General features: G+C 47.1%; 3 protein-coding genes across 6 annotated transcripts in view; 1 reads left to right on the top strand and 2 right to left on the bottom strand.

Annotated features, from left to right (window-relative positions):
- The window catches only part of smarcc1b (SWI/SNF related BAF chromatin remodeling complex subunit C1b), a 21,380-nt gene extending 10,389 nt beyond the window's left edge, over nucleotides 1-10,991 (bottom strand). For 2 of the 3 annotated variants that reach the window (XM_080859599.1, XM_080859601.1), the window contains exons 1-10: nucleotides 10,819-10,991; nucleotides 9,442-9,561; nucleotides 9,121-9,206; nucleotides 5,944-6,025; nucleotides 5,531-5,623; nucleotides 5,093-5,162; nucleotides 4,710-4,779; nucleotides 4,282-4,357; nucleotides 3,580-3,705; nucleotides 3,260-3,345 (exon numbers count right to left, since the gene is read on the bottom strand). In XM_080859599.1, the coding sequence (XP_080715725.1) occupies nucleotides 3,260-3,345; nucleotides 3,580-3,705; nucleotides 4,282-4,357; nucleotides 4,710-4,779; nucleotides 5,093-5,162; nucleotides 5,531-5,623; nucleotides 5,944-6,025; nucleotides 9,121-9,206; nucleotides 9,442-9,561; nucleotides 10,819-10,989 (980 nt within the window). In that variant the 5' untranslated portion in view covers nucleotides 10,990-10,991. The remainder of the gene's footprint in view (nucleotides 1-3,259; nucleotides 3,346-3,579; nucleotides 3,706-4,281; nucleotides 4,358-4,709; nucleotides 4,780-5,092; nucleotides 5,163-5,530; nucleotides 5,624-5,943; nucleotides 6,026-9,120; nucleotides 9,207-9,441; nucleotides 9,562-10,818) is intronic. The other variant, XM_080859600.1, reaches the window with a different exon arrangement.
- Nucleotides 10,992-11,594: 603 nt separating this feature from the next.
- Nucleotides 11,595-20,023, top strand: LOC308381429 (uncharacterized protein). The gene is made up of 12 exons (XM_080858993.1): nucleotides 11,595-13,389; nucleotides 13,790-13,931; nucleotides 14,338-14,408; nucleotides 14,847-15,009; nucleotides 15,257-15,410; nucleotides 15,720-15,917; nucleotides 16,138-16,253; nucleotides 16,677-16,798; nucleotides 17,235-17,340; nucleotides 18,087-18,193; nucleotides 18,303-18,477; nucleotides 18,859-20,023. The coding sequence occupies exons 1-12, from the start codon at nucleotides 11,690-11,692 to the stop codon at nucleotides 19,162-19,164; spliced, it is 3,360 nt and encodes a 1,119-aa protein (XP_080715119.1). The 5' UTR covers nucleotides 11,595-11,689; the 3' UTR covers nucleotides 19,165-20,023.
- Nucleotides 20,024-21,340: 1,317 nt separating this feature from the next.
- The window catches only part of kat2b (K(lysine) acetyltransferase 2B), a 26,971-nt gene continuing 25,811 nt past the window's right edge, over nucleotides 21,341-22,500 (bottom strand). For both annotated transcript variants that reach the window (XM_080858803.1, XM_080858804.1), the window contains exon 18: nucleotides 21,341-22,500. This exon is cut by the window's right edge and continues 1,363 nt beyond it. The gene's annotated coding sequence lies outside the window, so the exon portion shown is untranslated.

The following is a 22,500-nucleotide window of genomic DNA, read 5'->3' as shown; positions in this document are numbered from 1 at the left end:
TGCTAGCATAGGGTATGGGGTAGAGTAAGTGTACGGCAATGCAGTGGCGGTGGGTGCAATTGGCCAAGGGTTTCTCCAGGTAGACCAGGTGGAGAGACTACAGCAGCGTCCTATGGCGGAGATAGTCTAGATTAGTAGGGAAAGAAAAGGAAGAAAGTGAGTGGGTAGAGTTCAGCTGTCCATGTGAGTAGATGAGGAGTGGTGGGGGTGAGGAGCAATATTTCCACTTCCATCAGCGATTGGAACATGCTATAAGGGAGAGAGAACATTTATGTTAGTAGACATCATTTTCAGAAACAGATAGGGAGATACATTTGGGTAGTAGATTTGTAGGCAATATGGCTATTAGACAGTAGGCAATATGGCTATTTTATCAGTGTTATTATAGGCATAAGCAAAATGATATGGAAGGAGAGAGAGAGAAAGAGAAAGGGAGAAGATATGTTTAGTAATGCTGGCATTTGTCATTTAGTTTGGTAGTGTACTTATGGAGATATCATTCGTAAGCTTTAGGGTCGCAGGGTATACAGCAGTGCCCAATTGGCTGGTGACAGTTGCAACACGCGCCGTATGCTGTACAGGAAGCAACAAGTCAATCATCCCAAACCACACTCAAAAGAAGCTCTCAGCACACCTTTCTTTTTCCAGAACAAAGCTGGCACATGAGTGATTGAGTCGGCTCCTGGCCACGGTACAGCATACGCTGTCTATAGCCCAGTTTTGTTGGTGAGGGGGGTATTGCATGACTTTAGATTTTTTGTTTTGCTGGCATTGAGCATTTTGTTTGGTTTGGTATATGTGGAGATTTTAGTTGTAAGCTTTGTTAGGGTTGCAGGGCAGCAGTGCCCATTTGGCTGGTGACAGTCGCAACACACACCGTATGCTGTACCCGGGAACCGTAAAGGCCTTCCTATGCAGTACAACATGCGCTGTCTGTAGCACATATTTTAATTTTTTATTTTTATTAGAACAATATTTGTGTTCGGATATGTCTGGGTAGCTGGCACAGCAGGTGATTGTTGTGTTTGTCGACGCAATTACTTTTTGAGATAGGATGCACTAAAAAGGAATGTTTTTAATTTTTATTTGAATATAGGTACGGTGTCTGCATCTCGGATGGAGGCAGGGAGATTGTTCCAGAGGAGGGGGACTCGGTAGCTAAAGGCTCTGCCTCCTATTGTGTTTTTTGATATTCTTGGAATTACCAGGAGGCCTGCACTCTGGGAACGAAGCAGCCTTGGAGGGCAATAGGGGACGACTAATTCCTTGAGGTAGTTTGGAGCCAGGTTGTTCAGGGCTTTAAATGTTAGCAGGAGTACTTTGAAATCGATTCTACTTTTAACGGGGAGCCAATGCAAAGAGGTGAGTACCGGTGAGATGTGTTCATATTTTTTCTGGTGAGTGTACGAGTAGCAGCATTCTGTATAAGTTGGAGGCTCTTTATTGTGTTGTGAGGCTCTTTACAGTTTTATCAGAGTTGAGGAGCAGGAAGTTGTTAGCCATCCAAGATTTTACATCATGGAGGCAAGCTTCTATCTTGGGTAGATGTACAATTTCATCAGGTTTCATGGATAGGTAGAGTTGGGTGTCATCAGCATAGCAGTGGAAGTTAATGTCATGTTTCCTTATGACAGCACCTAAGGGTAGCAGATAAAAGGGAATAAAGCAGTGGTCCAAGGACAGAGCCTTGTGGAACACCGTAGCTTACTCTGGTGTGATTTGACGACTTATCATGGACATGAACAAATTGATGGCGATCAGAGAGGTAAGATCTAAACCAAGATAGGGCACAGCCTTTGATGCCAACGTGATGTTCAAGTCTCTGTAACAGGATATGATGATCTATAGTGTCGAAAGCAGCACTAAGGTCTAAGAAAATTAGTATTGAGGTGCACCCATGATCAGATGCGATTAGTAGGTAATTTAAGACTTTGACTAAGGCCGTTTCAGTACTGTGGTGGGCCCAAAAACCAGATTGGAAGGTTTCTTCAATTTTGTTTTGTTGTAGAAAGGAAGTAAGTTGCTTAGCTACTAGTTTTTCAAGTATTTTTGACAAGAAAGGGAGGTTAGATATGGGTCTATAGTTAGCGAGATTATCGGGATCAAGGGTAGGTTTTTTGAGAGATGGTTTTATCACTGCTATTTTGAATGATTGTGGGACGTATCCTGAAATTAGTGAATTATTCATTACATTGAGTAATGTCTCACTTAATACGGGAAGTGCAAGTTTAAGTAATTTTGTGGGGAATTTAGTAGGCACGTCGATGATTTAGATGAGAGGATCAAGGAGTTTAGTTCAGGGAGGTCGGTGGGTGCGAAGAATTCAAGGAGAGCACCCGATTGAGGGGGTGTTGCCATTGCGCATTTTGGAAGGGGTGTAGGGTCACAGAGGGGGAGGAGACTATGAATTTGTTCTCTTATTTTAAGGATTTTATTATTGAAAAAGGTCATGACATCATTACCACTAAAGATTATGGGAACAGAATGTTCGATTGTGTTGTGGTTTTTTGTTAGCCTAGAAATAGTGTTAAATAGAAACTTTGGGTTGTTTTTATTACTATCAATCAATGAAGAATAGTAAGCTGATTTTGCCTCAGAGAGTACTCGTTTATAGCTTAGAAGACTATCCTTCCATGCCAGGAGGAAAACCTCAAGTTTGGTGGAGTACCGTTTTTTTTCTAGTTTTCGTGTGGTTTGTTTAAGTGCACGAGTCTGATCAGTGTACCATGGGGCCAGTTTTTTCAGTTTTCTTATTCTCTTTTTTAGTGGTGCAACAGCGTCAAGGGTTAAGTGCAGCGCATGTATGACGAGTTGGCCAGTTATTTATGAAATCTACGTTATTGCATGAGCACCATTCTGCTAGCCAGTTATTAAGTGCAGATAGTCTGCTGTACATAATAGGCATAGGGCCAAAACACACTACAGAGTCTGCCATTTGTGTTGCGGTAGTGAATAACGATTTAAAGAGTGTCCAGTGAGGACGCAGAGCTAGCCACTCGCTCCTTATAAACAGCAAGAGTATCCAGTTAGGACGCAGAGCTAGCCACTCGCTCCTAGCACACAGCCAGAGTCTCCAGTTAGCACGCAGAGCTAGCCACTCACTCCCAATGAACACACTCTCTGAAAGAGATTACTCCGACATGGAGAGACCCGGGCCAGAAGGTTGAGAGGTATGGTGTGACACACACACAAACACACACACACACACACACACACACACACACACGCACAAAGACACGAACACGCACAAAGACTTTACCCTTTCTTTGATCCTTTCTTTCTGGGCTCGGACGGTGGAGGTGAGGGGGACCTCCGCCTTTTCTTTCCACTCGTCTTTCGTTCCTGCTGGGTGGAGAGACAAAACTGGGTAGCCACCTTCCACACACTGCAACCTCCCTATAGCAGTCATCTACGGGACTAACACGCTCGACTCTCTTTAGCAGTCATTAACACTATATATGGGACTAAAACAGTCCAAACTTCCCTACTTTCTAAAATGGCAACCGGCAGTGTGGGTATAAGTGCGTGTGTCTGCGTGTGTGCGCGCATGAGTGTATGTGTGAGTGTGTGTGTTTCTACCTCTTCATCACGAGTATAGATGCGCTGGCGAAGACAGAAGCTCTTCCCGCTGGTGTCCACCTCGTAATCTTCCTCGTTCATCCACTCGTTAAACGAATCCAAGTCTAAGGCCCACTTCACATGCACCTGAGAAAGAGCAGCCATCACCTACCAAACACTGCCACACACAACACCAACACCAACACCAACGCTGGCCGTACAGGGCAAGGGCTGGGCCGTGTGTTCTTAATAACGTGATGACTTACGCAGCCTGTGTATGGTGGTGGGTCAGTTCCATCTTGTCAGATACTTATAATAACATTATGAGCCTGTCAGTGATGAAAACAAGCGCTTTACTAACACGCGGATGTTTGCCACTTGACACAGTAACCCAATACTCAACCAATTCCGATAGGAACATTTTTGACCCAAATAGATGGGAAAATAGGGCCCAGGTTATAAAATAGTCCCCTCTAAAGTTCATGGTCTTGCTAAGTCGGGTTTCCAGTAATGATTTGTTGTGGTGATGATTAGTTAATGATTACAGGTTATTTAGTTAATTATTACATGTTAGTTAGTTGAAGTACAGGTTTATGGTATGTGTTTATCCAATGGTAAATTACTACAAGGGTGATGTTTTCCTGGCATATGGTGCATGTTCATACTTCATTCTGGTTGTTAATTAGTTATTTATATTTATTTAATATTTAACGAGTGACTCACCTTCCACTGCCGACCTGCACTCGGGGCTTCCTCCACCTCGCCCTCAACATCACTGCCCGACAGCCAACTGTCATAACTACACACACACACACAAACACACACACACACACAGGCACAGAGTGAAAGAGAGAGACAAAATAGTAAATGTGTGTGTTTGTGTGTGTGTTCTTTGAGTGCATATGTGACCAAATGAGCATCAGTGTTTGTATCTATCTGGAAATGTATGTCTGCCTCTGTGTGTGTTTGCGCCTCTCTCTGTGTGTGTGTGTGTGTGTGTGTGTGTGTGTGTGTGTGTGTGTGTGTGTGTGTGTGTGTGCGCACGTGTGTGTGTGTGTGTGTGCACGTGTGTGTGTGTATGTGTGTATGTGTGCACGTGTGTGTGTGTGTGTGTGAACGTGTGTGTGTGTGTGCGTGTTTGCATGCGTCACCTGTCAGGGTAGCCTCCCCAGTGCACCAGCATGTGTCTTTCTCTCCTTATCACCGGCCTCAGCCACTCATCTGCAGGCGATGGATGCTGAGAGTTAACACTCAAACACACACACTCAAACCCGCACACTCTCTAACACACACACACACACACACACACACTCTTAAACACACACACACACAGTCAAACAAATATACACACGTATACACACACACTTTCAAACACATACACACACAAGCGTTCACAAACACTCTCAAACACATACACACATGAGCCCACAACCACAACCAATCACATGAGAAAATTGCACGCGTACACACATACACACAATTACATTCAAACAGACATACACAGAGATATAAACAGAAGTTATGCAACACTAACCTTCCTCTTGTGTGGTCAATGAAGGATAGACATGATGTGTGGCCTGAGCCTTGTCCTCTGTTAGAGAACCCTGAGAGAGAGAGAAGGAGAGAGAGGAAGAGAGAGAGGGAAACAGAGAGGGAGAGAAGAGGAGAGAAAGAGGGAGATTGAGAGAGAGGTAGAGAGAGAGGGAAACAGAGAGGGAGAGAAAAGGAGAGAAAAGGAGAGAAAAGGAGAGAAAGAGGGAGATTGAGAGAGAGGTAGAGAGAGAGAGGGAGAGAAAGGGAAACGGAGAGGGAGAGAAAAGTTCAAAATTGAAGTGAAAGGTCACTGAGAAACTCTGAGCTAAGCAGTGTCAACACAAACACACAAACACACAAACACCAGCTCCATCTTCCGTCACATTCTGGTGCTATGCCCGTATCTTTCCCTCTGTCACAGGGTGATGATGTCACTGACCTGGTGATGAGTGATGATGTCACTGACTCGACTGGCTAGTCGCTGCTCCAGACCCGCTGACAGATAAACCACAGGCCACGCCAGGCAACCATTCTATCAAACACACACACACACACACACACACACACTGTATCAGTACACCACACACTACAATAAACCACCTCAGTTCAAAATCACATTCATTCAATTTAATGTGTGCATTAAACTCAATACTACTACTACTACTACAACTGCTACAATAACTACTACTACTACTACTTCTACTACTCATAATAATAATAACACAAACACTAGTTCTCCAGTCACAGGTGCCTAATTTACTGTGCTAGTACAGCAGCTGACCCGGTTCCTGGTCTAACACGGATCAGAACCAGAGGCCTGAGCTGCTGCAAGAACTGCACATGGATCAGTACCTGCACCAGGGCCTTCTCCACAGCCGCAAACATCTCAAGGTTCCGATCCATCCTGGAGGAGTTCTGCAGGTCAAACCTTCGCCTGGGGAATGACAGACAGATAGAGAGAAAAGACAGAGAGGGAGAGAGAGAGAGAGAGAGAGAGTGAGTGAGTGAGACAGACAGGCAGACATGCTAGTTCCTTTTTGGTTACTGTGGCACTTAGATCCGTTTGAATGAAAGGTGCACCGAGGTAGCTGCAATAGCAGCTCTTATCACATGCTGCTATGCTGTTATGAAAATGAACGATGATGATGATGTGTCGACACTCTAACACAGTGGCGTAGCGTGGGGTGTGCGGACCGCACAGGGTGGCCAATTGAATGGGGGCGGACAATACTATAATTTGATTACTTTCTTTTGATTTTTTAGTTTGTCATTTTTTGATAATTGTTGTTTTCCCAAATGGCCGAATTTAGAATATAGAAGTGGCGCGGTCTCCCTAGCGTCCACTTTGCAATGTATTAGTTCGACTGTTTAAAAAAAAAATCTCCCGCGACCTTCGCGTGTGGTGGAACGTCTTTGTGTTTAATTTTACTCCAGGACTGCAGTCTGCATCATTGTCAAGCAGGGTATCTTACGTTTATGAAGAACATTATAGACATAGATGTTTCTTCTGGTTGTTTTCATATTTCATATCAGCATTCTTTACGCACAAATAGGTAAGGTTATACAGTGGGGAAAATAAGTATTTGAACCCCTTGCGATTTCACAAGTTTGGCCACTTGCAAAGAAATGTGTGATCTATAATTGTAATGGTAGGTGTATATTAACAGTGAGAAACAGAATATCAACAAAAAAATCCAGAAAAATGCATTTTATAACATTTATGACTTTATTTGCATTTGATGCAAAAAATAAGTATTTGAACCCCCAAAACTGACTGACAAAAATGACTTAGTACTTGGTGGAATAACCCTTATTGGCAAGCACAGACGTCAGACGTTTCTTGTAGTTGGTCACCAGGTTTACAAACATCTCAGGAGGGATTTTGGTCCACTCCTCTTTCCAGATCCTCTCCAAATCTTTAAGGTTGTGTTTTCAATGGGAGGGAATGAGGGAATGAGGTTCAAGCCCAATATTCCACGTTACATGGCCCCATCCATAGTCCCCTTGATGCGGTGGAGTCGTCCTGTACCCTTGGCAGAGAAACAGCCCCAAAGCATAATGTTTCCACCACAATGCTTGATGGTGGGTATGATGTACTCTTGGGGTCATATTCAGCATTCCCCCCCCTGTCAAACACGGCAAGTCGAGTTGATGCCAAAGAGCTTGATTTTGGTATCATCTGACCACATTCTGTCTCCCAATCCTCCCTAGAATCATTCAAGTGTGCAATGGTAAACTTCAGATGGCCCTGTACATGCGCTTCCTTGAGCAGGGGGACCTTGCGAGTGCTGCAGTACTTCAAAAAATGACGGCGTGGTGTGTTGCCAATGGTTTTCTTGGTGACTCTGGTCCCAGCTGCCTTGAGATCATTCACAAGCTCCCCCTGTGTAGTTCTGGGGTTATTCTGCACCTTCCGAATGATCACTGATTCCGCACGAGGGGATATCTTGCATGGAGCCCCAGACCTAGAGCGGGTGACAGTTGTTTGGTGTTGCTTCCATTTATGAATAATCGCACCAATAGTTATCTGTTTCTCACCAAGCTGCTTGCCGGTGGTTTTTTAGCCCATTCCAGCCTTGTGCAGGTCTACAATCTTATCTCTGACGTCCTTGGACAGCTCTTTGGTCTTGCCCATATGGTGGTGAGGTTGAAGGTGTGAAGTATGATTCTTTGGACAGGTTTCTTTTATACAGGTCATCAGTTGAGATCAGGTATACCTTGTTAGACCTAATGAGGACTAATCTGTGTGCTTTTTGGGCACATAACTGGCCATTGGGAGCCAGGATTATTGCTGTTTGCTTGGGGGTTCAAATACTTATTTTTTGCATCAAATGCAAATAAAGTCATAAATCTTATAAAATGCAGTTTTCTGGATTTTTTTGTTGATATTCTGTTTCTCACTGTTAAAATACACCTACCATTACAATTCTAGATCACACATTTCTTTGCAAGTGGCCAAACTTGCGAAGTTGGCAGGGGTTCAAATACTTATTTTCCCCACTGTACATGCGCTGAACTCTTCGTGTTTTATATGTGTCAATATGAACTCATGAATGAACTCGTTCATACAAAGTGGCACAGGCACCCTGAAGGTTTCTAGCTTTTCCCTTTATAATTTGATCAGTTAAATCGAGGAGACTTTAACATCAGCTAAACTAGCTATCATTTAATGGAAATGGGACTCTTCCATTTAAATCGTTTAATGTTAGATCCTTAGTTATCCTTATTAACTTAACTAGTTAGCTAGGTGACCATAGCAACTCAAAGTGGATACGTTTGTCCTCACCGCCTTCTTTACCATGCATTTAACATATGAATAGCCAAAAGTGCTCATTTTTATTATTTTTCAAACTGTATATATCTGTAAAGAAGATTCGAGGTTTATGGGGATGTAGTTTTTATGACGCTAGGACAAAAAAATCACGGAACTTCAAAGGCATATTGACAACAATAACAAAACTTCGCACCAGTAGGAAATCCTCCTTGAAGGGGGGGCGGCGAATTTGGCTACCGCACAGGGCGGCCAAAACACCCGCTACGCCACTGCTCTAACATCACACAATACTTTTTATCCATGACTGACTGGGTTGTATTTCACATAACCCAATCACATTCTGCTGTTATCTGTCATCAGGGCAATGTGGATCAGTTCAAATAGCCAATCACATACTGTTGATATCTGTCATTAGAGCAATGTGGGTCAGTTCAAATATCCAGGACCACCCAGGACCAAATATCCAAACACACACACACTCAGCACACACACACACACACACACACACACACACACACACAACACACACACACACACACACACACACACACACACACACACTCTTTCTCCCTCTCTCTCTCTCTCTTTGTAGCTGTCCATTATAAGACTGACTCGTAGCTGAGTTTAATTTTCCGAGAGGGAATAAATGTGTGTTATGACACAATCTCACACACAACACACAACACACAACCTCACACACACTCTCTCTTCCCTGTTTCTAATCCTCCTGCACTCTAGCCCACTCAGTCGCTCACCAGCCTTGGTCCATCTTGAACTTGTAGACTGTGCCAAGGATGTGACAGAGAGGGCCGCCTGGCGCCATGTCCATGAAACACTTCATCTGAATGAGGGAAACACATGAAAACATAAACTGGAGTACACACACACACACACACACACACACACACACACACACACACACACACACACACACACACACACACACACACACACACACACACACACACACACACACACACACACACAAAGACAAACAAACTTGCACAAAGACACAAACACAAACACACACACACACACACACACACACACACACACACACACACACACACACTCACAGGTATTTTAGTGAGGGAGGGGTTGGTGCTGTGGCGCCCGAAGGCCTCCTCCTGAAACTGGAGCAGCTGCAGCACCAGAGAGGCCAGGGTTTTTCCAGAGGGAGCATCCGCCTGCACATACTACACACAGACAAGGAAGAGAGAGAGAGATCATCCGCCTGCACATACTACACACAGACAAGGAAGAGAGAGAGAGATATCATCCGCCTGCACATACTACACACAGACAAGGAAGAGAGAGAGAGAGATCATCCGCCTGCACATACTACACACAGACAAGGAGGAGAGAGAGAGATCATCCGCCTGCACATACTACACACAGACAAGGAAGAGAGAGAGAGAGAGATATCATCCGCCTGCACATACTACACACAGACAAGGAAGAGAGAGAGAGAGAGAAATCTGCATGCACATACTACACACAGACAAGGAAGAGAGAGAGAGAGAGAAATCCGCCTGCACATACTACACACAGACAAGGAAGAGAGAGAGAGAGATATCATCCGCCTGCACATACTACACACAGACAAGGAAGAGAGAGAGAGAGATCATCCGCCTGCACATACTTCACACAGACAGGGGGAGAGAGGGGGGGGGATGGGGGAGGGAGGGAGGGAGAGAGAAACACAGGAGGGAGAGAAAGCGAGATTGGGGGAGAGAGAGAGAATACTGAAAACAGAGCGAAGGAAAAGTGGGACAGAAGACAGGGATGAGAGTGATAGAGACAGAAACAGGTGGAGAGGGGAGAACATCCATTGACCACCTCAGCGTTACCACATAACAATTGAAAGACAGCTTATACATCTCAAAAGCTCTGTTCTGAAGCCCTTTTCTATGGCGAATCTGTCTATAATAGGGTAGAGGTGATAGGCGTAAGGTAAAAGCGTGTGCTGTCTAAACATTCCAACATGCGCACTGAGCAGACACACGCAACGAAAGGTAAACACACGCATGATCTATCCGACACTCCCATCATCTGCTTCCTCGCTGTCAAAGGCACGATCAGACACTGGTACAAACGTTATAATGTTGCTCCATACCGCTACTGCATGTGGCAGTATGGGCCAATGGTTGAGCATCGCCCTGTTGTTTTGTAACTATTGCGCTACTTGTGACAGTATAAATAAGGACACATTCTGATACAGCAGGCTATGACAGAAAAAGCGGCACACTGATTCGTCTGAAGCTAACGGTTAGCTAAAAACAGAGCGCTAGCTTAGCTCCCTGCCTGGATGTTCTGTTGAAGCAGCTTTCCCTCAAAGTATCATCAACATCTGGCGTGAGTATTTTTGCAACAGATATTGCTACCACATCTGGCCAGAGTTAGTTAGCTTTAAGAGAAGGGGGATAGCCAGGGAGCATGTTAAGCTTAACTACCTTTTTGTAGTGTTTCCCGATCCATACTCGAACCCCCTCCAGTTGTGCCACGGTGTCCGTGCTCTCCCAGAACTTGGCCGAGGGCGTGCCATCCTTTTTCTTGCTGAGGGATGAGCTGCTGCTCGTCTGGCTGGTTAGTCCTCCGGCTAGCCCGCCAGATTGGGTCGCCATTGTTATTTGGCTCACCTTTTTGAACTACGTTGCTTGAATGACTCGAGCAACCAACTGCCGAGAGCAAGCAAACACTCCGCCTACGTGCGGCAGGGGCACTGCGTCATCCCGCACTCACGGAGCCATGCTCTCGCGATGAAGGACAACAGCTCTGTTTTAGGAGGATGCATAGCCTATTGTTATTCAGATCCACTTCATTGAACAAAACGATTAGGCTACACAGCCAGTAGCCTACACATTTCAAAGGAAATGGTAACCAGCATTTCTTTCACATATACTCTTTAATCATGGACTGAATTCGGTTGTTTTTGCAGTCACTGCCTAAATGCCACCTGGTTTGTAATGGGTGGTAAAATTGATAAAGTGAAGGTGATAGTGTAGGGAGTTTATTCAAAGTCCACAACCATGCTTGTTCTGAATCCAATATAGCCTTTCATGTTTGCTAGTCAACTCAAAATGCCCTCACCCCTGGAGCGGGTTGGGCTAATAGTGGCGCCTGCGCACTGAGAAAAAGGAGTACTGCTGCTGACGGCTACAAGAAGGGAGAGGCAGAGCGAGACGGGCAGGAAGGGAACCCCGTCTACCTCCGTATTAAAATAAATAATTTAATTAAAATTTAAAAGGGAAAAATCCGCACAGTCGGAGCATCGTCGCCATCGCTGCCTCAGGCTGGCTGCCTGGCCATGCCAAGGACACGGCGATGTATTACTACTTCAGTCGGCCCAAAATGAGTGCCAGCGCAGCCGGGGCAGCGGGGGTGGGTGCTGGCGGGGCCGGGCGTCTGCAGAATGGCAGCCGCTGCGCGAGGGGACGCGGCTGCGGAGAGCCTATGAACGGGGACGGGGGGTACAGCGCCGTGGCCACCGCTACTACCACCACCTCTACGGAATGCTGTGACCAGGAGAGTCGCGTGGCGGAGGCCCAGCCGAACAGCGATTGGGACAAAGCCGCTGCTCCCTGCATCACTGCAGAGCCGGGCACCGGGAAGCAGAAAAAGAATAACACCACCGCCAGCTTCTTTGTGAACGGCAACACGGACAGCATTATCATACGCGAACGACCGGGTGCGTGTGGGCAGTATGGGGATTCTGGTGGGCTCGGTTGTGATGCGGTCGGCAGACAATGTGATAGACCCGGAGAAAATAACGGCATTAATATTGATCACGAACCAGAAGGCTTGAGGCACGGGGGCGAGCGTCGGTGTTTTATGGACTCTGCGTCTTCGAAAGGCGAGCGCAGAGCGAGCAAACCGCAAGCCCCGGTCACCGGGAGGAGGAACTTTAAAGGGCAGTCTCAGACCGAGGGGGCTGTTTCAATGACTGCCGCCGCAAGATGTGGTCATCAAAACGCACAATCGGCGAACAGTAAACGCCGGGGATGCAGTTACACTCTTGATTCCAAACGGGTGTGCTACGCAGGCACGGCCAGCGTTGCGGACTGCGGCAGCTTAGACACGGGGAGTGGAATACACCAGGATTCCGGTGGCACGCTACTGAACCTCACTGAGAGTCACAGCAGCGTATCTGATAACGATAACGGCAGTCAAAGCCTCGGATCGAATCAAGGGGATGAGGGTGTTTGTGAACAGCATCAGGTCAGGCGCTCGAGCGCAGCTGGGTCTCATAAGTCCAATTCCACAGTGTGTCCACATGTGGCAGGTGACGCTAGTAATGTAAACAGCATCGACATGGCACCTTGCCGCACGTCCAAAGGACGCGTGAGATTGTACCGTGTGCGCTCGTTCCTGGCCAGTACTTCGGGATATCACAACGGCCACGGTGAGAATGGACGCTGCGATTTAAACGGCAGTAGCAAGGCACTACCCCCGCAAGGCACAGTCCTACCCAACAAGCACAGTCGACCAGCGGCTGGTATCAGCGAGCAGAGAGGGAACGGTGGTTCACATGATGGAGCAAGCTCTACTCAAGAGGCAGTGCTACTCTGCGTCTCAGATGCGGACTCGTCAGGTGCTGAGGCTGAAGACACTCCAGTGAAGCTGGACACCCAGGTGGAGCAAGCCTCAGGTGAGGCGTCCCGGCGCCAGGCGGAGCTGGAGGAGCGATCGGAGCGCGTGCTGCGGCGCTTACAGGCCGTGCAGGTGAAGCAGGTGGAGAGGCACGTGAGCCAGCAGCTGCAGGGCCTGAGGAGGGCGTCGCGGGGATCCGGTGACCGGAAGCCTGCGGTGCTGTCCCACAGTTCCAGGAGGGAGCTCAGTCGGATGGCGCACAACTGCAGTGAGGTGCTCTGCGCGGCAGGGGGCGCTCTGGATTCGGACCACACGGCCAGCAGTTCCGGAGGAAGCAGCGACAGTGAGGAGGAGGAGGAGGAGGAGGAAGAAGAGGAGGTGGTGGAGGGAGCGGTGAGGAGAAGAGGGACGCTCTTGCGCTCTGCTAAAGCAGTGTGAGTGTGTCAGACCTGAGGTATTGGTAAATACAGGCGACTCATTCACACACTCTCTCTGTCTGAGACACACACACACACACAGAGACTGAAATAGGCCTGCACAAACATGGGGTTGGCCAATAGGCATGATCACTGACATTTAAGATGGAAGGTTGGTTAGAAGATATTTGTCAGCACTGTAACACCACACACACACACACACACACACACACACACAATAAACTCAGATAGTGTTAGACCTGAGGTGTAGATAATAATGGACGACACTGTCTGTTTCTCTCTCACACACACACACACACACACACACACACACACTATATCAGCCATTTGTTGAAAAATATTTTGTCCCCCTCTGTCTGTCTGTTTTTGGTTTGGTTCGTGTGTGTGTGTGTCTCAGACGGCGGGCAAAAGAGATGCAGTGGGCCCAGGAGAGGGCGTGGCTAGGCAGCAGATGGGTGTGGCTGCAGGCCCAGGTGTCTGAGCTGGAGTACAGAATAAGGGCGCTGACGGAACTCTACACTCAACTCCGCCAGGGCAAGGTAACCAGTTGGAACCAGCAATCTGTGTGTGTCTGCACTCGTGTATGCTCACGGAACTATTATACATTTTTGCGTATGCATGTTTATATATTTTGCCACTGCAATTGTTATGTGTGTACAGTATATGTTGCGTTTGACTGTGCTAGTGAGTGTGAGGTATGTTTTGTATTTTAGTGTGTTGCAGAGGTGTGTGAAGTATGTTGTGTGTATTTGTGTGTGGTGCTCAGTGTGTGAGATGTTGTGTATTTGAGTGAATCAGTGAGGTATGTTGTGTGTGTGTTGTGAATGTTGTGGTGTGTATATCTGCACACTGTTATGTATATTTGTACACTGGCCTTTTGTTATCTGAGTTAACTGTGCATTAGCCTAATTTGAGATGTGTGTCTGCGTGCGTGTGTGTGCGCAGGTGCGCACAGTTCCTGACACACCTATCAGAGTCCCAAGACCTCCCCCATCACAAAACAGTGCCACCTGCAGGTGAGAATGTTTCACACACTCCCACCCACTCACTCTCATACACACAAATAGAGGCTCTCTCTATCTCTCTTTCTTTCTTTCTTTCTTTCTTTCTTTCTTTCTTTCTTTCTTCCCTTCGCTCTTTCTCTCTCACAGACACACACACACACACACACACACACACACACACACACACACACACAAACTCACACACATCACATTCTCTCTCACAAAGATGCATTTAGCTTTAAATACTGTAGAAGGAGGGCAGTGTTTCACCTTGGACTTTTACTTTAGCAACCTGACAGCCAAGGTTGTACAGCCGTACAGACGCCCAGTGACTCTGGAACAGCCTGATCTACAGTTCTAATCCACATCCGACACGGATGCAGGCCAGATCCGCTTGGGTCGGTTGGCACACAACTAGAAGGCTCCCTGACACTCCCTGCCTTTTCTCAGGTCCTCCTCTGCCGGTGAAACACTCAGGAAGACCAAGGCTGAAGACACTACACCCCCTCCCTTCCCCCCGCCTACAGCCTCTGCCGCTCGTGTCTGTCCGTTGCCACGACTACGACGGCACAAGCTCCTCCGCCTGGAGGCTTTTCCGGCCTTGGGGTCAAAGGTGACGTTCACATTCTCACATTTTCACACACACACACACATGGCCATACATAAACAAAAAGTAGAGTACACATGAAATGAATGATTCTGCCGTGTGATGTAGTCTAGATGTACTAGATATGGTAACAGACAGCAGCGGCCGGTGTGGTGTCGCAGTTTTCTGACATGGTGCTGTATGACCAGATGTGGTCTGGTAGAGGCTGCTGCGGGGTGTGTCCTGATGCCTTATTTCTCCTGTGGCGGTCCAGGCGGTGTCATTGCCGTGCCCGTGTGGGCCTTCGGTAGTGTGTGTGTTGTGTGGTGGTGGACCACCGCGCCCGCCACATGACATACGCGAATGTGTGAAGCTGCGACGTTCACGGCTGGACCTGTGTGTGCATCCTGTTCTTACTCTCCCTTCAGGTGATAATACACACAGATAACAGAGTGTTAGTTTATTTTGAGCTAAGGTAAATGTTAGGTAGGTAAAACGAGAAAATATTATTGGCTGTATGAACCAATAGTTCATACAAATTATTCCATCTTGAAAAGGTTGAAAAAATGTGATTATCATTTTAAGAAGAAGCATGTCTTGAGAAGATGAGTGTAAACTGGAGGTTCTGAAGTGTGTTGTTTGACCAGAGCCTGCAGCATGTCAATATTAAAATGAAGTAGTTTTATTTTAGTGTGTGTGTGGGTGTGTTTGTGTTTGTGTGTGCGTGTGTGTTGTAGACATTCCTTTAGTGGTTCAGTGTGGGACATCTCCGCTGGTCGGTGTTTCCCAGAATGCACTGCGCCGGACAGGTTTGTCGGCCCCTCCCCCTGGGTTGAGTAGGCGGGGTCAGGGAACTCAGAGGATGGGGCGTGTGAGGAGAAGACTAGTGTGTCCCCGCCCACCGACTACGTTACCCCCACTGCAGCACAGTACAGGTGAGTGTTACCTTCTACCTGAACACATACGCGCACACACACACACACACACACACACACACTGAAGTGTTATATAATGTACGATATCTACAACTGTACATTTTATATAATGTATGATATATGAACATCAGGCTTGATAGCATTAGCCTCAACCATGGTGCTGTTTTCACCCCATCTCCCTCTCTAATACACACACACACACACACGCGCTCCTCTGCAGGTGGAATCAGTGGCAGGAACCACAGAGGTGTGTTCAGTCCTGGACTGCTGACACAGCGAATCACAAATCTCCCGCCTCTGTCTGTCCTGCCCCACGCTCCAGGTACAGCCAGTCAGGTAAGACGGCGCTCCAGGAGTGACCTACTCAGCCAAGTGCCTGTAGTTGGCCCCTCTGTTCTCTCTCTTCTATCAAATTCAAATTAGCTTTATTGGCAGAATAAATAATAAACTGTGCAGAAGTTTTAAGCATATATGAAACGAAGTTGTCAAGTGAGAATGCTTTCAAAATTACATAGTTTTAACTTTTTTGTCAATTAACAGACAACATTCAGTAAACCAAAAATACCTAAATCAGTTTCAAAAGGAATGTCCTTCTAATGCAGAAGCAAATCAATGTGTTATGACAAATTCCTTAAGCTTTTGCACAGGACTTTATATGTGCATCTCTATGTATATCTTTCTCTATGCAGTTCTTATCGTACAAAGAGTGGTTGTATAGAATATTTATGTATATCCCTGTCTGTGTGTGTTGGCTGGCAGCCCTTGCGCCGGCGACGAGGGGAAAGCTCTTTTGACATCGATAACCTGGTGATGCCCATGGGTCTGACGGGACTCGGAGCACGAGTGCAGAAACTCCAGTACAAGGAGATCATTACTCCCAGGTCTATACACACACACACATGCACACGCACGCACGCACGCACGCACGCACGCACGCACACACGCACGTGCATACACGCGCACACACACACACACACACGCACACACACGCACGCATGACACGCACACACACGCACGCATGACACGCACACACACACGCACGCATACACGCGCACACACACGCATGCGCGCACACACACACACATCTTGTTGATCTAGATTGTAAGGTAGGTTCTGTCCTGGACCTGACCTAGACCTGGTACAATGGTCCATCCCTCTGGATCAAAGCAGTTCTTCCTTCCTTTTTTATGAGCTGTTTGATACCCGTTAACCTTTTCTTTGCTTTCTTTATTTCTTCCTTCTTCTGTCCATATCTTCCTCTCTCTCCCTTGCCTCCTCACTCTTTCTCTTTCTCTCTCTCTCTCTTACTCCCACTAGCTGGAGGGAAATAGGTGATGAAAGTGAAGTGTCACCCCCTGCCCTTCCAGACTACACACACTCACAGCAGCTGAAAGAGCTTCCGGGAGAGCCAGAACCAGAGGAGGTGTGTGTGTGTGTGTGTGTGTGTGTGTGTGTGTGTGTGTGTGTGTGTTTAAGTGTATATTTTTTTAATATATATTTATGAATATGTTTGCTATATTTACACTCAATGGGCCCGAATTTCACTGACAATGTGGCTGGCAACATGCAATGTCCGCTGCACATGACCTATAGCTAATTTAACAACCTGGCAAAATCATTTAGCGGATTTCATAATATGAGCAAGATTCTAAGCGCAAACATGGGTGGGTCAGTGGCTGGGGTGTGTGTCTGCACAGATGTGGGAGAACTAAAGTCTCTTCTGGTGTAAAATGCTCCGTTCACGACCACAAATGTGCTGTTTTCTCCGTTGTAGAAGTCATTGAGCTCCATGTTAATGTAAGGTATGATCGAATCATTGTGATTGGCTGATAAAGAATTACTTCATTCCACTTATTAGTTAACCCATATATGCTTGACGCCCTGCTTTGTGTCAATGAAATGAACAAATCTAGGTATCCCTGCCTATTCTCATTGACACAAAGCAGTGAAATGAGCAGATATGGGCATCCTTGCCTATTCTCACTGTGCGGTCTCTTGTTGTTTTTTTAAATTGGGGCCCAATGTCATTCCTATATAGATCTGTTGACAAAGATCTGTCATGTAGCGCATAACTGAAAGTCAGTGTTTTTTCATTCCTATGTTGTCTTGTTGATTTGTTGAAACAATGTATCGTGTGTGTGTGTGTGTGTGTGTGTGTGTGTGTGTCAGTTTGAGGAAGACCCGACTGATGGAGTGTTTCTCAGTCGTCACGCTGTGTGTGAAGGTAGAGAACGGGGTCGCTGGCGCAACTCGGCACATAGACGACGCCGTGGCAGGTGAGACACACACACACACACACACACACACCACACAAAAACCATACACATCAGACAAGGACGCGGGGGAGCTCCACCACTGATCCAATAAATCCCTGCTCTCTCTCAGGTCCTCCTCGTTCCACGGGGAGGGCAGGTGGGGCTCCAGGCTTCTGGATGTGTCGCCAGCATCTCCAGACCCCAGACAGGGATACCCAGCGGAGGGGGAGAGCTCTCCAGTCAGCCCCCCTCCCTCCACAGACCCAGAGGATGCCAGCTTCCTCCAGCCCGAAGAGGAACAGCAGGTGTGTGTGGGTGTGGGTGTGGATGGGCGGGCGGGTGTGTATGTGTGGGTGTGCGTGCGTGCTTGTGCGAGTGTGTGCGTGCGTGTGAGCGCAAGTGTGTGTACACTAGAGTGATTCTACAATTTAAACAGTTTGCTTTTGGTGAGCTTGAACTTTCTTGAAAAGCAAAACTCATGAGGGCAACCACAAGAATGAGACGTTTCAGAAAACAGACGTTCTAGAGTGAGATGTTTCAGAAAACAGACGTTCTAGAATAAGATGTTACAGAAAACAGAAGTTTCGAGGATCACTAGTTCAGGCAGCATGAGACGGAGAAGGCAGTCATGCACTGCGGCTGTTCTCTCATGACCGGTGATTTTTGCTGTTGTTCTCTGATGACAGGTGAGATTGCCATGGGAACGCCGGACGTTCCCGCTGTTGGAGGCAGAGCTTGCAGCGTTGCAGGAAGAGGAAGAGGAGGAGGACCCTTGTGAAGGCAGCGGCCGCAGCCAGAGCACTGATTCGGGCATTTCTCTGGGCAGCCTGGAACTCTCCCCGAGGACCCCTCAGCCAGCAGCATCCCTCCCAACAACGCTCATCACGGCAACCAGCTCAACTCAGGACTCTCCATGCCCCCCGCGCTCACTGCTGTCCGCTGCCATCCCCCCTCGCCCCCCTCCCTCTCCCCCCACCCTGCTCCCTCAGTGAGAACAGAGCCCCAGCCCAGTCCAGATCAAACGCAGCCTCATCCAGACTCTCTTCTCACACACACACACACACACACACACGACCGGGCCACAGTCCGGTGTCGTCCGAGAGTCGGACCTAAATGCCCACAGCTCCTCACTACCGTTTGGACCCCCTACCTCACTTCAGTCTTCACACCCTCACACACACACACACACACACACACCATAAAAACACCCGACTCTGACACTACAGATCCACGCCAGATCAGGGTCAGATTGGCTCCGCCATAAGCCGCCGTTTACACCTTACCCGTTCACACTATGCCCAGTAGCATTCGTTCGCACTCTAACCTGAAACCACACACACACACACACACACACAGCAATACACACTGTCCACCCTTGCCTTACATGATGTAACCAACAGCAGCCACTGTTACCCTTCTTATCATGGTCAACAGAGACCATGCCGTTGCGCACCCTCCCATCGCCCAGGGACCTGTCCTCACACAGCGCCCATCGCCCAGGGACCTGTCCTCACACAGCACCCATCACCCATTTAGACCTGGATAGGAGGCGGATTGGCACACACCCCTATACCCTGCTCTGGCAGACTACACAAAACAGCAGGGTAGACTCACATCCCCCTACATTGCACACTTAATGCAAAACCCATTTGTAAACTTTAACACCAACCTTTCAGATCACATATTACACCTACTTGTACGCCTGCATCCTGACTACATTACCCATAACCCACTGCACCCCAGCACCTTAAATTTGTACACTGCAATACCCCTGCTTATCTCTGTACCCCATGCCCATGTTCCCTCCTTAGAAATTACATTCTATTTCTCTCGTCATCTTTTTTTCCTTGAAGGTAATTTCTTCCAGGACTGCCCCCCCCCCCCCCCCCCCCCCCCAAATGTTCTTCTCTGACTGCCGACTCTGATGTGGATCTGGATTACATCCGGAACTAGTCCTGAACCAATCCAGTCATCTCATCAGTGTCTAAGTCGAGACGGACACATACGTTGAGTTGATTTTCATGTTCATTTGGGGCCTGTCCAAACATTGGGTATGTTTTTGTTTTTGTTTTTGTGAATGACTCAGACGACGATATCGTCGGCCATGTGTTTTCCACCTTCTGATTAAGCCAATGGCATGTCTCAGACATGAGATCCGGTTGAGATCCGGCATGCATCCAAGCCAGACTTGGGTGGTAGCCACTCAAGACTTGGCTGTTATTTGCATTACATCAGAACAGCCACGTCTAGCACTCCCATGAACCGACTTCATGCACGTCTGCCGTGTGTGTGTGTGTTTGGACAGGTCCTTTGCACTGCTGACTGACCGATGTTGTGGTATATACAAATGTCTCTTTTGTAGAAAAAATACACACAAAAGAACATAATGACTTAAAAAAAAGAAAGAAAAAGCGCACAATGCTCTCAATGCAAAGACTTAATAAAAGAAGTAAAAAGAAAACCGTTATTTTGGGATCTGTGTTGTTCTGTCGTGGTGAAATAGTCAGCAATAAGCCTGAGGCCAACAGGAAATGGTTAGATCTAACTTCCTGTGATGTAGCACTCCCAGTCTCATTAGGACCACACACACTCTGCTGCATTATGCGTTGCGACATCATATCTCATAAACCACCAGGACGACGCAAGGGACTTAAAGGATGCACACACGCACACACACACACAATAATTACCAAACACACATATACATTTCATAAACCACCAGGGTGACGGAAGGGACTCCAAGGATGCCGACACACACACACACGCACACATATATACATCTCATAAACCACCAGGGCGACGGAAGGGACTCCAAGAATGCCAGTGATCATATGTGTTGTTAGATAAAACTAGAGATCCTTGCCAGGGAACATGAGATGTGGCCTTGCCCACCGAACCCATATTTTGTGGTAGAAGTCTTGGGTGACCATAGATAACAGACCATCTGTTGAGGCGGAGGTTTGAGGTTTTGGTGGAAATTTACTTTTTGGTGTAGCTGCCCCATGTAGAGTACAAAGAAACTGAAACCATATTGTAGACTGGACTACCCTTATTGAACACTTTTTCACTTTTCTTTTTTTTCCACAGAGAAATGAAGTGCGCATGTGTTCTGCAGGCAGGTGCTCATAAAAAAAATGACAAGACAGCTTACGGGATGGGTTGGTCAAAATGTTGATTTTAATCGCTCTATAAAATATTCTCTATCTTTACAACGCAAAAGTAGAAATGCCATTAAATATCCTCCCGCCATTTATGACAAAGCCCCGTGTGTATCCTAAAGATTTAAAAGTACAAACATTTTACAAAACGACAAAACTACATGGCATTATTGCACATCTTACTGCCAACCATGGGAGGGCATCTGACGCAGGGGGCAGATGGGGTTAGGGGCTAGTTACCCCGGGCGGGGGCAGATTAAGACTCTTCTTAGTGACATGGAGAAGATACAGGGGTGGACATTTGCCACTCTGAGATAAGAGTGGTGCATCTCTGCCTCCACATAGTAGATAGGGTGGAGTTAGCGTGTGTATGTGTGTGTGTCCACTAGTTCTGTCCACACTGAATGAAAGTATATCATGCATCAATCTATTTCATTTTACAGTGTGCACACACACACACACACACACACACACACACACTCACACTCACACTCACACTCATACAGAGACACACACACTCACACTCACACACAGACACAGACACAGACACAGACACAGACACAGACACAGACACAGACACACACACACACACACACACACACACTTACACGCACACTCACACACTGACACACTTACACAGATGTGTATGTATAACATGGCCAGGCGCATGACCATCTTTAGTTATTATTACTGGTAGTTTGGCTAAATGAGCATCTTTGTCTGAAATGAGAACCATGACAATCATATAAACATCTCAGAAAGACACTAATACACACACACACACACATTTACAAATTAACAAACGCAAATATACAGATGTCTACTCAAACATGCGCACATACACACACACACACACACACACACGCGCAAACACATAGATACATACACACACACACACACACACACACACACACACACACACACACACACACACACACACACACACACACACACACACACACACACACACACACACACACACCCACCCACACACACACATTGGAGTAAAGACTAAACAGCCTGGTTATGGGCTAATAGCAGACTCCAGATGAGCACCGGCGACTGGCGCTGGAGAGAAGGGGTGGGACAGCTGGGACAGGAAGCCTGGACACTGTCACTGATCCTCCAGAAGTGGAATCGTTACATCACTCACAGAGGCTTTAAGGTAGA

The sequence above is a fragment of the Sprattus sprattus genome (genome assembly GCF_963457725.1).
Source record: "Sprattus sprattus genome assembly, chromosome: 20".
Lineage (NCBI taxonomy): Eukaryota > Metazoa > Chordata > Actinopteri > Clupeiformes > Clupeidae > Sprattus > Sprattus sprattus.
This window is presented reverse-complemented; position numbering and strand designations above follow the sequence as displayed.

Excerpts from the sequence above, each read along its gene's own strand:
- LOC308381429 (XM_080858993.1), top strand. The coding sequence starts at position 11,690 with ATGTATTACTACTTCAGTCGGCCCAAAATGAGTGCCAGCGCAGCCGGG. Across the intron at positions 15,010-15,256 it reads TTCCGGCCTTGGGGTCAAAG|GCGGTGTCATTGCCGTGCCC; the intron begins GTGACGTTCACA and ends GTGGCGGTCCAG. Across the intron at positions 16,799-17,234 it reads AAGGAGATCATTACTCCCAG|CTGGAGGGAAATAGGTGATG; the intron begins GTCTATACACAC and ends TACTCCCACTAG.